This window comes from Solanum tuberosum, unplaced genomic scaffold (genome assembly GCF_000226075.1).
Source record: "Solanum tuberosum cultivar DM 1-3 516 R44 unplaced genomic scaffold, SolTub_3.0 scf00300, whole genome shotgun sequence".
In the NCBI taxonomy this organism is placed as follows: Eukaryota; Viridiplantae; Streptophyta; class Magnoliopsida; order Solanales; family Solanaceae; genus Solanum; species Solanum tuberosum.
In genome coordinates, this window is record NW_006239221.1 from 358,332 (window position 1) to 373,209 (window position 14,878).

A 14,878-nucleotide genomic window follows, 5' to 3' on the forward strand; every position below is an offset into this window, starting at 1 on the left:
ACATCATCATGTGATTGGGATAAAGCAAAAAAAAAACAAACTCTCCACATCTGTTATGATTTTCCACAAAATACCTACCAACCGTTTAAACCCTCTAAAAAACAAACAACAAAAATGAAGGCAAAAGATGTCTTTAATGTATGGTTTAGTTATTAAGTTGTAAAACTTGAGTTTCAAAATTCGAATTGTGCAACATGAACTGAGACAAAACGAGTATAAAGGTAATTGATCTAGGAGGTAGTTGGCTAATATATTGTATTTTGCTTTACCTAAGACTTTATTATATTTGAGAAATTCAGCAAAAAAAAATTAGCATTGTTTACTCCATTTTAACATAATACCCTTTCTTCAATACTCATATTATTAAAACATGCTAGAAAAACAAAATCACCAGCTTCTTTTTAAAGTTATTTCAACTTTATGGTAAAACAAAAAAAAGCATCAATACACAAAAGGCTGAAATAAATTTAACTATTTACTTATTGAACTTAAACAAAACTAAATACAAGAAAAAAAAACTATATAATCCTAATCATATAACTCAACATCACAATCATATAACAAAATCCCTTTAGGGAATTTCACTTTCACACCAATAGACTTCAAAAAGCAATGGATGCCTCAAATGGAGCACACATTTATTTGGAGAGGATAATAGAATTAATAATTTTATCTATCGTAAAGTATTTTAATAAAGGACAAAAGTTTAATTAATATTTCTAAAAGTGTTCATATATTCACTGTTTTTAATAGAATTCTCTATATTTAACGTGCAGGGGTTTTATGATTAAGTATAAGTCGATTTTGGTTAAAACCAAAAGTTTGAATTATTCATCACGAATATCTCGATAGTTATCAAATTTGTCATGAATAATGAATATAAATTTTACGAATAAGTAATTTAATCTTAAATGCCTTCATTTTAAATCTTGAACCTGAACTTAAATTTATAGCTTATAGAGAAATTTATGACATTCAATTTATGAGTTCTCTTCTCACTTCGTATTTTCATTTTGTCCCTTTTATGAATTATGAAGATCCGTATTAATAATATATAGTTTATAAAAAGTGGTATAAGTTACAAGTTACAACTATGTGATTTGATTGGTCAATTCACGTTCATCCAATGATAAGCTCCAACTTGATTGGCTAGAATATGTCATCTAATATTGTAGAATATGCTTCTTCTTTTTTAAATCTATTTTTAATAATAATATTTTTTAATTTCTAACTTTTTACTTGATATGTCACAAAATAAAAATATATTTAGATTATATTTTTAATCTATGATTATAAGGTTTAATTATTTTTTTTGATATTTCGTGTCAAGTTAAAATCAGATAATTTATGATCATCTATTTGAACAAAATAAACAGTATAGTCAACAAGCAAGAAATTCTCTGTTTCGCAGACCACTGTATCATATTCTACACCATAATTAGGGTTTCAATTTGGGGCGAAAAAAAAAAACCAGAGAAAAGGAAGAAGATGAGATCGGTATGGTGTTTGATTGTTCTAATTTTCTCCATTAGTCTCTTATACGGCGTCGTCACTTCCTCTCAGATATTATCTGTTCACGCAGGTATACCTAAAATCTCAAGTACTTTCTTTGTTATTTCAATGCTAAATGGAAAAAAAAATTTAATTTAAAGTCCATTGTTGATGTGTTAATTGTAATAAAAAATGAATTTTTAAGTTTAGTTTGTAAATATTTTTGTTCGTGTTGGATTATGTAGCTCAGTATTTGCTTAATTTAGAGAGATCATTCGATAATTAGCTAGTTGATTGTAGATTTTAAAAATTATCTTCAAATATTTTCAAGTTCTGTACCCAAGGGTGTGGCCTAGTGATCAGTCTCAGTTCAAATTCCAAAGAGACAAAAATGGTCAGGTGACTAAGAATATAGTTATCTGGTACTTGTTGCTGATAGGTGATAGAAGGTATCCGTGGAATTAGTCGGGGTGCGTACAAGTTGACCTGGACACCTGGTTATCAAAAAAAGGGTCATGTTTTGGGTTTTTGGGACTTACACTTGCAAAACTTCAATTTTTTTCCAACTAAAATGCATGTCTAAACATAACTTCAAATTCCAAAATCGCAATTTCAAAAGCTCAAATTTTCAAGTTTCAACTTCAAAATCAATGGTCAAACGTGAGGTAAGAATTTTAGGCGTGTTGTTAATGAAGCATGATTGGGAAAGGGAAATAATGAGCCAACAATACTAGGTTAATAATCCTGTTTAGTGTTTGTTTACCTTTGATTTCTAGGCTTAGTTCTTCTTCTTTTTTGTGTTTTTAGAATGATTATTATAATAACTGAAATTGGTTAATAGAATTACACAAAAAAAGGAAAAAGCTTTAACTGGTTGATGCTCTAAATTTTTAGTAATAGAAGCATTAACTAATAGCTGGGAATATTAGCTTGAGCTGGCAAGGGAGGTAGGCGTACCCTGTGCACCAAGTGCCCCCATTATCTAGTGTTGGGGTAGGGGAAGAGGTGTATATCGTTCACAGTCTTCCGCTTGCATTTCCAAAAAGAGGCTGTTTCCACGTGTCTAAGTGTGACCTACAGGGTAGTCACGAAAAGAGAAACTCTATTGTTCATGCCCTTAAATTATTGTTCTTGAATGAAAAAGGAAAGCCAGCAGCCTTTCTGTTCACTTGATTACACCAGTGCTGGCAAAGTTTACATCTTGCTCAAAATAGAGTACTTTCCAGAATGATTATTATTTGCTACTATTAGGTTGTAATTCTTGTCATTCATTCCTGTTTGTGTCAGGCGCATCATTCAGTCAAAGTTCTAAAGAACCAAAATATAAGGTTGAGTTTCATTCAGAAGACTCACCTTTCCAACCGGTAAGTTATTTGTCATATCTCTCACCTTTTTACATATTCATAGGCACACTATGCACTTCAAAAACTTTATATGCTTGCAATAAAAGATGATCTTTAATTTTAAATAGGATTCTAAGAAGTGGATGTAAAACTGGAAAGTACACTACGCGCTAAAACACATGAATAATTTTAGAGTCTACTGTTCTTGAAACTACAATTAAGAATTTAAATCTATGTTAGTCATACGTATAAGATTACATTGGGAACTGGGAAACATGCTGAACAGCCTCTTTTGAGCAACGTATTTGAAGTATAGTACCACCTTTAGGATCCTTTAGTGGTGACACTGGTAACTTGAGGGTTATGAACTGTGGGATAAATTTGAGAACATTTAGGCTTCTTTGGTACCTGAGGGAAAAGTGCAACTGATACTTTCATTAATTTTGTATGCAACCTGTTGAAGGGGGATGCAAACAGAAATTTGACCTGATATTCTGAGCAAATAATGATGAGATGGAGGGTAAATTTACATGTATGATCACTCTACAAATCTTATGTACTGGTGCACCTGTTTTGCAGGATGATGACCAGGAAACTATTCTTATGCCCAACAAAAACGGGGAGAAGTTCCTCTGTTATTTGCCTAAAGTCAATAAACCGAAGATTGGTAAACCAGTGACAACCAATATAAGCAGTTTGGTCGTGGACACTGAGAAACGCATCAAGTTGAAGACGCCAGATGAACTACTTGAAGTACTGAAGGATAAATGCCTTGTCAGGGTGAGAATCCATCTAGTTCTTCCCTTACCGCTTGATGAAGAAGTAGTCTAATTTTTTCTATTATCTTGCACTATCAAACTTTTCTACAGCAAGAAGGGTGGTGGTCATATGAATTCTGTTATGAGAAGAAGTTGAGGCAAGTTCATTTGGAGGATGAAAAGGTATGTTTTACTTCACTTTTAAGTGTGTTCTTCAGGCATGATTTCTCAGAATAACCTTTTGTTTTTTGCACCAAGAATATTTTAAATATTTAATTGGCTGAGTCTTTGTTGCCTTGCTAAAGCTCCTGTCATGTGATTAGGGGTGGGTTGGTTTTGGAAAATTCAAAAGATCAGATACTGACATTGGATAATCTAAAACCACTTCGTCCCCCCCCTGCACACCTTGATTAATCCACTGGGCAGCCTGTACAGCCACATATGTTGCCAAAGGTAATCCTACCCACCAAGACGGCAAAGACCATAGCAAATGATGTCACACTAAGTGCTATGGCTGGGATTTGAACCGAGAATCTCTATGTAGTTACTCCCGTTTCTCGACCACTAGACCATCCCATCCTCCCCTCCCATTTGGTATGACTCATGTTGACTTTCATGGTGGTGAAGTTGAATGAGCTGTTATACTCGACTTTGAAATAGCCAAGAAGATCTAGTATAGATTTCTGACTATATCCAGGTCCAGTGGGTGATGCCAAAATCTTTGAGGCAACGCTTTCTGAGCTGGAAATTTGAGAAGGAAAAAAGAATTAATAGCCTATTTCTTATATGTTCCGAAAATTTCTTGTTCTTGCTGCTTTTTGGTAATTTTTACATCTATAGAAGACAGATGATTTACTAGACTTTAAGGATTGCCTGTAAGTTTGCAAATGGAACTAAACTGTTTGTTCTGTCATATCTTTTCTTTTATGCAGATTATATCGTAATTGAAAAGATAATAGTTGAAAGATGTGAAGAGTATAGAGAAGTCATATCAAAATCAAAATATTATGATATAGTAGTAAATTGAATGACTTTACATCTTGAACTTGTTGGGTTTCTCATTCAAGTATAGATTTTGAATTATTGGGATGATGAAAATAGAAGGTAGCACAAACATATTTATTGGAGAAAAAAGTAGGTCAAACATATGGAGGGAGGATGTTTATTGAGCAATTGCATTTCTTAGTTCATCATAGCCTGCATACTGTTTTCATGTACATAGGAGTATCTTTTACTCTCTCCGTATTAATATATTTGTTTTACTTTTCTTTTTAGTTTGTTTTAAAAAAAGTGTCTTTTTCTATATTTAGTATTTTTTTATATTTCAACATTCTCACTTTATCCTTAATGACAACTCCTTATAAAAACGACCTGGCATGGTTAAGACCACAACATTCAAAGGATATTGTCGGCAATGCTATTACTTTAAAACTAAAAGACTACAAAATCTTCTTTATATTCTTAAACTTAGTGTCTGATAAAACTAGGTCAAATAAAATGAAATGGTAGTATATGCATTGTTGATCAATTATTTGCCTTGTTAAAAAGTGTATTCTCTGATCAAAGAAAATATTTGTTATGTGCTTTCAGTTGGTTCAAGAATTTATCTTGGGTTATTATGATGCTGAGGCTACCGCAGCTTATCATCAGAAGCACTCAGATAATTCAGTACTAAAGGATCCCCGTTCGAAAGATGCATCACAAAGGTATGGATATCAAACTGTGAGTTACTAACTGGCTTGGAAAGAGCTTCTATTATAAACCTTGGGTACATAGTGAGTCTGCTAACCACAATTAAAAGCAAAGGCTCTTCAGTTTCAAGTTTCACATAAGTAGTTGACTACAGAAAACAACTACTCCCTCCGTTTCACAAAGAATGACCTCCTTTCCTTTTTAGTCAGTTTCAAAAAAATGACCTCTTTCCTTTTTTGGTAACATTTTACTTTTTGCTTTCCACGTGGCATGTTTAAGACCACAAGATTAAGGGCAATTTTGTACATTTGACATAACTTTAATTTAGGACCACAAGATTCAAAAGTCTTCTTTATTTACTTAAACTCCGTGCCAAGTCAAACCAGATCATTCTTTGTAGTGAGTCTGCTAACCACAATTAAAAGCAAAGGCTCTTCAGTTTCAAGTTTCACATAAGTAGTTGACTACAGAAAACAACTACTCCCTCCGTTTCACAAAGAATGACCTCCTTTCCTTTTTAGTCAGTTTCAAAAAAATGACCTCTTTCCTTTTTTGGTAACATTTTACTTTTTGCTTTCCACGTGGCATGTTTAAGACCACAAGATTAAGGGCAATTTTGTACATTTGACATAACTTTAATTTAGGACCACAAGATTCAAAAGTCTTCTTTATTTACTTAAACTTCGTGCCAAGTCAAACCAGGTCATTCTTTATGAAATGGAGGGAGTATTATCTTACATTTATTCAATTTTAGAAAATTTTGTGAAGTCTTTCTCGAACTTGAAGCACGATGCCTGATGTGTGGATGGATTAAAATTTTTAATTTCTTCTTCAGAATAATTAATTTCTCCAACCCTTTGACTTCTGTAGATATCATGCTCATATATATACTAACGGAACCGTATGTGATTTAACAAATGAAAAACGACAGACAGAGGTATGAAGCTATTCTTTTGCTTTTTGCTATTTGTCTTTTTTATCCAAAAATTCTATATTTCTGATGGACTCAATTCCAGGTGAGGTTTGTTTGCTCAGAGCCTAGAGCAATGATAAGCTCTATAACTGAATTGTCCACCTGCAAGTACGCTCTCACAGTACACTGCCCAACCCTCTGCAAACACCCGTAAGTTATTCTCCTTGATTTTTAAAGAAAGTTACTCCTGATTTTTTGTTCAATTTCTCTCTTATCGCTGCTGATGACGGCAGCAAGTCATCCTTTCTCTTTTGGGTTGTCTGTTATTTCTGGTTGCTGTTTATATCTATTTCAATACTAGATTCCATTAGTAACTTACTATCTGCTGCTGACGTATTGAGAAATCGGAGACTTTTCTAGGTAGGAAGTGGAAATCCAGTTGTTTTTCATGTTAGTAAAACGCTGGTCAAAAGCATTCATCAAGAAGTACCATAAGCTGAAAACACATGCTTATTATAGGTCTCAGTCAAAAGTCAGCAGACCACCACATCAAACATGCTGTGATGGTGTAGGAATCAAATAATTTTTCATTCTTTTCTCCAATCTTAGTTGTCTTGGTATTTTCTGATAGTCTTAATAACAATAACAAACCCAGTGTTATCCCACAAATGGAGTATGGGGAGGGTGGTGTGTACACAGACCTTACCCCCACCTTATGTGGCCACCTTTTTGTGAGAACTACACTTGTGGGATTTGATGCTTGGTTGTGTAGTTGATATTTTCATACTCAAGATTTGTATATATTTGGATAATGAACAAAGTTCCTCCCTCAGATTGATGCACATTATGCTGGACTTCAAAAGTATGTCTTTGATAGATCAATTTTAAATAGAAAGAATTCACTAGGCTACTCCATTGAACACTTAACAACTACTCTTAAATGTTTCTGAATGTTAGCATTATTGCTATGCAATCATTTAGGTTTAGTTATCTTAACATTTATAGCGTGTTCTCCATATAAGCACAAGGACAACTCATTTTCTCTGGTCGTCAGCATTTGCTCTGATTTCGGAAACAGCCTCTCTACCTCCCAAGGTAGGGGTAAGGTCTGTGTACACACTTCCCTCCCCAAACATCACTTGTGGGATTACACTAGGTATGTTGTTGACTTCTTCTTGTTGTCAGCATTTGCTCTGATTTCGGAAACAGCCTCTCTACCTCCCAAGGTAGGGGTAAGGTCTGTGTACACACTTCCCTCCCCAAACATCACTTGTGGGATTACACTAGGTATGTTGTTGACTTCTTCTTGTTGTCAGCATTTGCTCTGATTGTTAATTGTTCTATGCAGGCTCTTTCAAGAAGAAAGGTCAGTGTGGCATACCATTAACTGTAATACACTTCCAAAAGATTTCAGAGAAACGAAAGTTGAAGATAACTTTGAAAATGAAAAGATCGCCATGGTGACAGGCTCAGTGTATCAGCCTTCGATTGATTCAGACGAGCACGTGAGAGCGGAGGAAGACAATTCAGATGATGAAAATATCACCGTAGCAACATAATACATACATGACCTATGAAGGAATTTACTGCAGAAATGTTACATTCATCGACTTATCGATATCAAGCTGCTAAGCCTCAACTCTCTTTCTACTTGTTTATCTGATTCAGTATAGAACTTTTTTGAAAGGTACAACACATTTTTCTTAAGGTACAGGGATAGAAGTCAGATTTGTTGAGGAAACATGACCCTAATGTTATAATATAAGATGATATTTTAGCTCGAGCATTCTCAAAGATTGTGCACTACTTTCAAAATTCTAATTGCTTAATTGTTGGTGAGTTTATTCACATTTTATTTTATCATTCATTTGTTGTATGGTGAACGTAATTGCAGAGTTTTTCCTGGTTTGTTTTTAAACCAAAGACCTCATCCCCTCTAAAGAGGAGAAATCTAAATTCAAAAGGGAAAAGGAAAGCAAGAAACAGAAGGTACATCTTAGGAAAATAAGTGGGTTTCTTACTTTCTTTCTTGTGCTGGGTACGTAAACAAAAAAACATATCTTGAAAACATTTATATATAATCCAGATTGATACTATGTGTGAGGAGAGGGTTAACGTAGGATGTCACTTGTGAACTTGTTTTGGAAACCTCGTTTTTAAGTATTTGTTTAACTTTCAAAAAATTTGAACTAATCGAACATGAAAAAATTGTAAAACATTTTGTGGAAAATATTTTCCCCATACTGAACAGTGAACACACCCAAAGTCTTGAACAAGAGGGGTTAAGCTTTCTATCATCATGACGTCAATCTATTTTTCCAGCTCTCGTTTTTGTCTTTAAAAAACAAATTATTGAGCATCACTAGAACATGACTCGTAAATTTGTACAAAAATTCACTATTGTTACAACACATAGTAAGATTTGAATCCATAATTTTTAAATATAACAGATTCAATGCTAAAAAACTTAAAGATTTAACTCATAGAGCTTTAATCCTAAATCCATCTCCGAATCAGGACCAAGAGGAAGTTGACAGAGTAACAAAACTCTGCACCATAAACGCAAAATAATTTAACAAAAAGGAAACGCAAGGCATCACTCTTATTCAAAACCTATCAAGGATTAGGCTATATATATATATAAGATTATATGTGTTCTATTCACAGCAAACTATTCAAGTTTTTGTTAAAATGTACTGTACTTTAAACTACGAATACGGACAATTCTCAACATGTATTGTACTTTTTAACTATGACGATGAACCAATCTCTACGTTAACTCCTACGGTTATTAAAGCTAAGTACTCGTTTATAGCTTCACCTTCTTCCGTGACCTCAATGTCGTAGTCAGAGTAAGCATCTCCTTTTAGTAATTCGCCAGTAATCTCATCTTCCATTTCTACATCACGCGTCTCAACTTTGTTATGACTTGGGCCTCCATCACTACTTGAGCCTGCGTTAATACCTGATCCATCTTCACTTTGGTCATTAGTTAGAGGATCATTTGCAATTCCATCTCCCCCCTGGTCGTTGGGAAGAGTATTGTCTACATTGTGATCTCCTGCTGCAGCAGTATTACTTGTTCCTTGAAGCAGATGATCTATCGCTGCTTGACGTGTGCCAAGGCTGCGAATAGCTGCAGCCGCTGCCAAAACAAAACCATTTTATATTTATTATGTCAGCTCAAATGACGACCATATTTAATTAGATTATCCTACTTACAAGAAATGAAAGCAAATGAGAGTTCATGACTTCTAATTAACTAGTAGTGAATTGCCAGCAGGCAGCCGCTTAGCACGATTGTTGAGCAAGGCAGAAACCAATAATTTTTTTATAACCGTGCTATCTGGGCCAGCTTGCGTGCATCTCGACTAATTTCACGAGATACCTGTCACCTCCCACCAAAACCAGACAGGTAACTCCATCCACCAAGGCTAGGACAGATGAGAAGAAATCACTCGCAGTACAGAGATGAGGAGCTCCCTATGCTTTTTGATCAAGAAAAAAAAAAGCATAGGAAACTCTTCATCTTTGTACTGCAAGGAAGATAGGGCAAGTTATAGAAAACACGGTCACCAAGTAAGGAGACTCCAGACACTGAAAGAACTTCTTGGCTGCCAAAACCATTGTAAACAGCCCAATCAGATAAATTCTTACATGATATTCTTCTTTGAGGCAATGGCGATCCTCATATACGGAGATTTTGCAAGAGTTAAATTTTAAAGGTAGTCTACTCGATTTATTCCTTGATGCTGTCATGAGATTGGTGTTCCCTTTTGTTAAGAACTGGACATTGGGCCTTAACTCAATGCCAAAAGGTAGCTCATGAGGTGAGAATTGTTCAATATCATGCAAGGAGACTAATCCGACATCCCACAACTATTGTCGACAACTTAACACCCCCTCCACACACCCACAAACCATAACGTAACTCCAAAAGGTCTGCTAACTACTGCATTAACCTCAAAAACTACCTAACCAACGGGTGAAAGCACAATTCATGAAATTCCACCAATATCAGGGTACATAAGGCCCTACATCTTTTTGTCCTTTTCCTTTTTATTTGGTGGCTGAGGACTGGGAGAGACCTTCTTGCCTACAATCCTTAATAATTCTTCTGCTTTTTCACTCAAATACATTTCTTGGAATTTATTCTACCCATCATGTTACGAAATCAACACTTAAAATAATCACTTTTTATGGAAGAATGATAGGTCAAAAAGTTATTAACGGAAATAAAATGAAATGTTAATAGAATTGACGAGATCAGTTTAAGTGAACAGTTCTGTCTTAGCCACTTTTGTCATTCTAAGAGATCTTTCTAACTATTTGTCAACAAGGTGGGAGTGGCCATGGCGGACACAATGAGAGAGCTGAGGCTGAGATGGTTCGGACAAGTGAAGAGGAGATGCAGAGACGCCCTAGTGAAGAGGTATGAGAGGTTGGCTATAGTGGGTATGAGAGAGGTAGAGGTAGGTTGAAGAAGTATCGGGGAGATGATTACACTAGGTATGTTGTTGTTGGTGTTGTTGGATTTGAGTCCCTAAAAGGTAATGTGTCAACTTTTTAAAGCTAAAGCAAACGGGATCCCAGTGAACTCACTTTACTGGACCCTAAGCGCTAATACGGCAATGCCACGCAACAAAACGCTCACCTCAAAATTAAGAAAACCAGGCAGTTACTAAAAAAAAGGATCATGGATAAGAACTTAATTCAGGATGAATTTAACAAATACTAGATACCTGCTTCTCTGGGGAAACCCATGGATACAAGTTCTTCAATTGAAGCATTGGCTGCTTGACGCAATCTTTTCTTCTTCCTAGACTCAATATGTATCTGCATTACGAAAAGAAGACGCATATAACCAGAGATATTATTTGATAAATGAGCACTGCAAGTCAGAACACCCGAAATTGATAAATCCTATTTTCTCTGCACCATTTTCAACTATATCAAAGAGTCATTCCATTCCACTAGTACAAGAATCGTCGAAGCACGGGCTATCTACCGTGCGGCAAATACAACTGTCTCATTGAATAAGTAAATGGTTGAGTTTTTCCAATTGCACGGTCCCAGAAAAATCAGGTGCTTATTCCCATTTTATTAAATTAACTAATTATCAAGCTAGCCCATTGTTTTTTTCAAGAAGTCAAACTTTCATTAGTAGACATCAAGTTGGTATCAAAAGTATTTACAAAGGTGTCCATATGGCTAGTAAACGTCAAGTTGGTGTCAAAAGTATTTATGAGTTGACTACTGCCATTCATCAAACTTGCCAGTTGTTTATTTTAAGTTCGTCTAAATCAGAAGAGCAAGAGACACCGACCCATCTTTCTGATACTTCTAGATAATATTAGTTCTTCACATTTTTTTTAAAAAAAAGTAGAACCACTAGAGATTTCTCTTGGTCTACCTCTAACGATAATAATCACCAGCACTTTGCAATATTTGATTGATCACTATTTTGCATATTCCTTTTCCTAAAGAAGTTCCTAGGGCATTCAAACACTTTTTGACAAGCATTTGCTGCAGCTGATCTGCAAACCTAGGTAGAATTAACTGGTAGGAACACAACCCAACCAATTCCCAAATTATTAACTTGTAATAAAATTCGACCAGCAATTTATACCTGGGTAAGTAATCCACTAATAGCTTCACGTGGACATTTATTCATGCCAGAAAATTTACCTGTATCGAAGAATTAGCTTCTGGATTTGTCAAGTCATCCAAAGCCTTTTGTGTGTCATTTTCATTTCGTCGAAGTGCTTCTGCAGCAAGCTCTTTCTCAAACCTGGCATTCAGGAATATTAATGAGTTTTAAATATCAGTCCAGTTTTAAGACTCAACATAAGCCTGACTTAGGATAAAAGAAGCTCAGTCACTCTGGTTTATCAACCAAATGTACTGTTTGATAGCTGAAAAAGCTCTCCTTCAGATTTTCAGATCCAGAGTTAGTAATGAGTTATGATCTTAAAAAGTAGTTTCAGTCAAATTGTCCTATGCAAGGGATACATGGAACGTCCCCACACGAAAGATCCTGTGATACAAGTTTTACTTACCCAATTGACACCAATTCATTCAGCCTCTCGATATCAACAGCTTTTCCAAGGGGAGTCGTTCCATAACACTTTTGCTCCCTACAGTTAATATGGTAGAGATACATTTGATAAATGTGTCTAATCTTAATGAAATACAGAAAGGAATTATATTTTAAACAAAGATGAACTCACATGATCTCCTTCTGCCGCTTAAGGTCATCCACCCTTTTCCTTGCTTTCTTTTCTTTCTCTTCAACAAGAAAATCAACAGCATTTTCTACTACTTGGTTGTTCATGCGCAGCGCTCTCTTGGAATCCCGTTCTTTGTAGCCCATACCCAAAAGTAAGGACAAAGCTTCATCTGGAATTTGAAGCTGTTTTTTAAAGAAAGACAAAAAAATGGTTAACTGTTTATGAAGAATTAACCAACAGAGAAGGACCAGCAGCTGATATCCCAGAGAAGAGAAGTAATAGATGTGTATGTAAATTCAATAGACTAATAAGTCAGCATCACAAGCAGCGCATGAACACATGTGCACATGCATGAATAACTAGATAGAAATTGAAGCAAAAGTAGACACTGGAGGACACTGGAGGTGAATATATTATCTCTTACAAGAACTAAAATATTTTCCAAATATCTGTCTATTAGTGAAAATGGAAAGAGCCAACTATCATCAGCTTTACAAAGAAAGACAGGCTAACCTGCAAAAACTTTGTTTGAGCAGATGTCAAGGACTTTCTAGATTTTTCAGTCTGATTGCTATAATATGCCACTACTCCTTCTAGCAGCTCCAGCCTCAAATGTCTAGAAAGAGGATATGGAAGCAACAAATTTTCAAATAATGTTCCTGCATTATACACAAGCAGTATCAATCTGTTTTAGAGGGTTTACTCACAGGGCAATCTCCGGATAACGTCCTTTTTGAAGCAGTCTGAGACGACTCGCTTCCTTCCCATGAGAACGCTCAAGCCCTTCCCTAGCTTTTGCAAGGCGGACTCCTGCAACTGAGAGCCAGCTAATATCTCGGAGCATAAAGTAGCACCACACCATATCTATTTGCAGAATGGGCACATTGTCAACCATCTGAAAAGCCAACGAGGAAGGGTGGAATCATCAAATATCAGCTATGGAGCAAATTTCTACAGACCAGTGAATAAAGTGTCTTGCCATAAAATGAAATATACATTTTATAAATGCTAAGCACTATTCACAAGATAAGGCCATTCAAGGACCGACAACAAAGACTCAGATCAAACAACCATATGAGAAGAGTAAGGAGGGCATGTTCCATGCCTTTGTTGCAATGAATAAATTAAATCATCTTATCACCTTTGATTTCTTTCTTTTTCCATATTATATAACTCAAAAGTGAAAGGTCACTTTTTTTAATTGTTGCAGAAGTCCAAGGTCACTTTTCACATCAATTCCGTGAGGAATTCACATTTAGAAATTGTGAGCCACTCTCCATTAATCATTAAATAATGAACATTTATGGCTCTCATCTTTAATAACAATAATGCTTAAACTAATAAATACTAAATTTTCTGGAAGAAAGAATCTAACTCACCTCGATGAGTTTCTGGTCGCAGAGAGAGAAAGCTTCCTGCAAAGAAGAACCCGCTTCTGTATGAGCATTCAACAAGATGTTTATATAAACACGGCGAAAAGCAAGAAAAAGATTAGCACTAACCTCTCCCATGGTCAGCACTTCTAGTGCTTCCTTGTATTTCTTCTTCCTCATCAAGGCTTTTGCATTTGCGTGAAGCATGAGGCCCATCATTATTGCCCTAAAAAAAAAGAAAAAGGAATCAACAGATTGTGTTTCATAGTCAATATGAAACTGTTTACTAAATAGGTTACACCAACACCAACAAACCCAATTCCACAGATGGGGTCTGGGGAGGGTAGTGTGTACTCAGAGAAGTTGTACCCTCGGCTCAAGGAGAGATGAAAAATAAGCAGTAATAACATACAGTAGTAACAGCAAGATAATAGATAAACGAAGCGAAAGAAACAATCAGATAGTACTACAGATCTAAGAATAAGCAACTCAAAAATTATACTAATACTCCTAGTGCGGAAAAGAAATACGCTTGTTAACTAAATAAATTAGGAAAATAATTTTGCATACCTCTGGTCAGTCTCAGATCCCAGTTGCACCTTTTGTCCACTCTGATTTTCGAGCTCCAGATTGAAATCTTCAACAGGTAATGAGCCATCCGCATGCCTTGCTGACAGAGAAACAGCAGCAGCCCTGTAATTCCAATCATATCAGTAGTTAGCTAGAAAAGAACAATACAGGAAAACATGTCTATCCAGGCAGAGAAGTCACAGTTGATTGGATTGAAATAAAGGTACACTTCAATGCTAAGAAGGAAAGCAAATTAAAGCAAAACCATAAAAAAGGATGTCAGCAAAATATATAGAAAATGTAAATCATTATTCCAATCTCTAACCTCCATATAAATCATAGCTACTATAAGCGATAGACATCGATAGACAATTAAAGTTGCCACCAATAGTCAAATAGAAACCTCTACTTGGCACAGGTGTATCTCGTAGACGTAGACACCAGGGTATGATAGACACGCCTGATTTTGGGGGGGGGGGGGGGGGGAGAAAAGAAATTTTGTTTTTTT

At 35.5% G+C, this 14,878-nt stretch overlaps 2 protein-coding genes across 2 annotated transcripts in view; one reads left to right on the top strand and one right to left on the bottom strand.

Moving 5' to 3' along the window:
* Nucleotides 1-1,378: 1,378 nt before the first annotated feature.
* LOC102583670 (protein OS-9 homolog) lies at nt 1,379-7,974 on the top strand. The gene is made up of 8 exons (XM_006359447.2): nt 1,379-1,582; nt 2,779-2,855; nt 3,414-3,614; nt 3,704-3,775; nt 5,183-5,298; nt 6,155-6,221; nt 6,301-6,407; nt 7,546-7,974. The coding sequence occupies exons 1-8, from the start codon at nt 1,489-1,491 to the stop codon at nt 7,754-7,756; spliced, it is 945 nt and encodes a 314-aa protein (XP_006359509.1). The 5' UTR covers nt 1,379-1,488; the 3' UTR covers nt 7,757-7,974.
* An 825-nt stretch (nt 7,975-8,799) lies between these two features.
* Nucleotides 8,800-14,878, bottom strand: part of LOC102584013 (NEDD8 ultimate buster 1) — an 8,799-nt gene continuing 2,720 nt past the window's right edge. The window contains exons 2-11 of the mRNA XM_006359448.2: nt 14,371-14,493; nt 13,930-14,026; nt 13,807-13,842; nt 13,135-13,322; nt 12,941-13,043; nt 12,428-12,609; nt 12,257-12,334; nt 11,886-11,988; nt 10,940-11,033; nt 8,800-9,342 (exon numbers count right to left, since the gene is read on the bottom strand). Coding sequence (XP_006359510.1) covers nt 8,948-9,342; nt 10,940-11,033; nt 11,886-11,988; nt 12,257-12,334; nt 12,428-12,609; nt 12,941-13,043; nt 13,135-13,322; nt 13,807-13,842; nt 13,930-14,026; nt 14,371-14,493 — 1,399 coding nt within the window. The 3' untranslated portion in view covers nt 8,800-8,947. The remainder of the gene's footprint in view (nt 9,343-10,939; nt 11,034-11,885; nt 11,989-12,256; nt 12,335-12,427; nt 12,610-12,940; nt 13,044-13,134; nt 13,323-13,806; nt 13,843-13,929; nt 14,027-14,370; nt 14,494-14,878) is intronic.

Coding starts and splice junctions, on each gene's coding strand:
- LOC102583670 (XM_006359447.2), top strand. CDS start 1,489: ATGAGATCGGTATGGTGTTTGATTGTTCTAATTTTCTCCATTAGTCTC. Junction 1,583..2,778: donor GATATTATCTGTTCACGCAG/GTATACCTAAAA, acceptor TGTTTGTGTCAG/GCGCATCATTCAGTCAAAGT. Junction 3,776..5,182: donor TTCATTTGGAGGATGAAAAG/GTATGTTTTACT, acceptor ATGTGCTTTCAG/TTGGTTCAAGAATTTATCTT.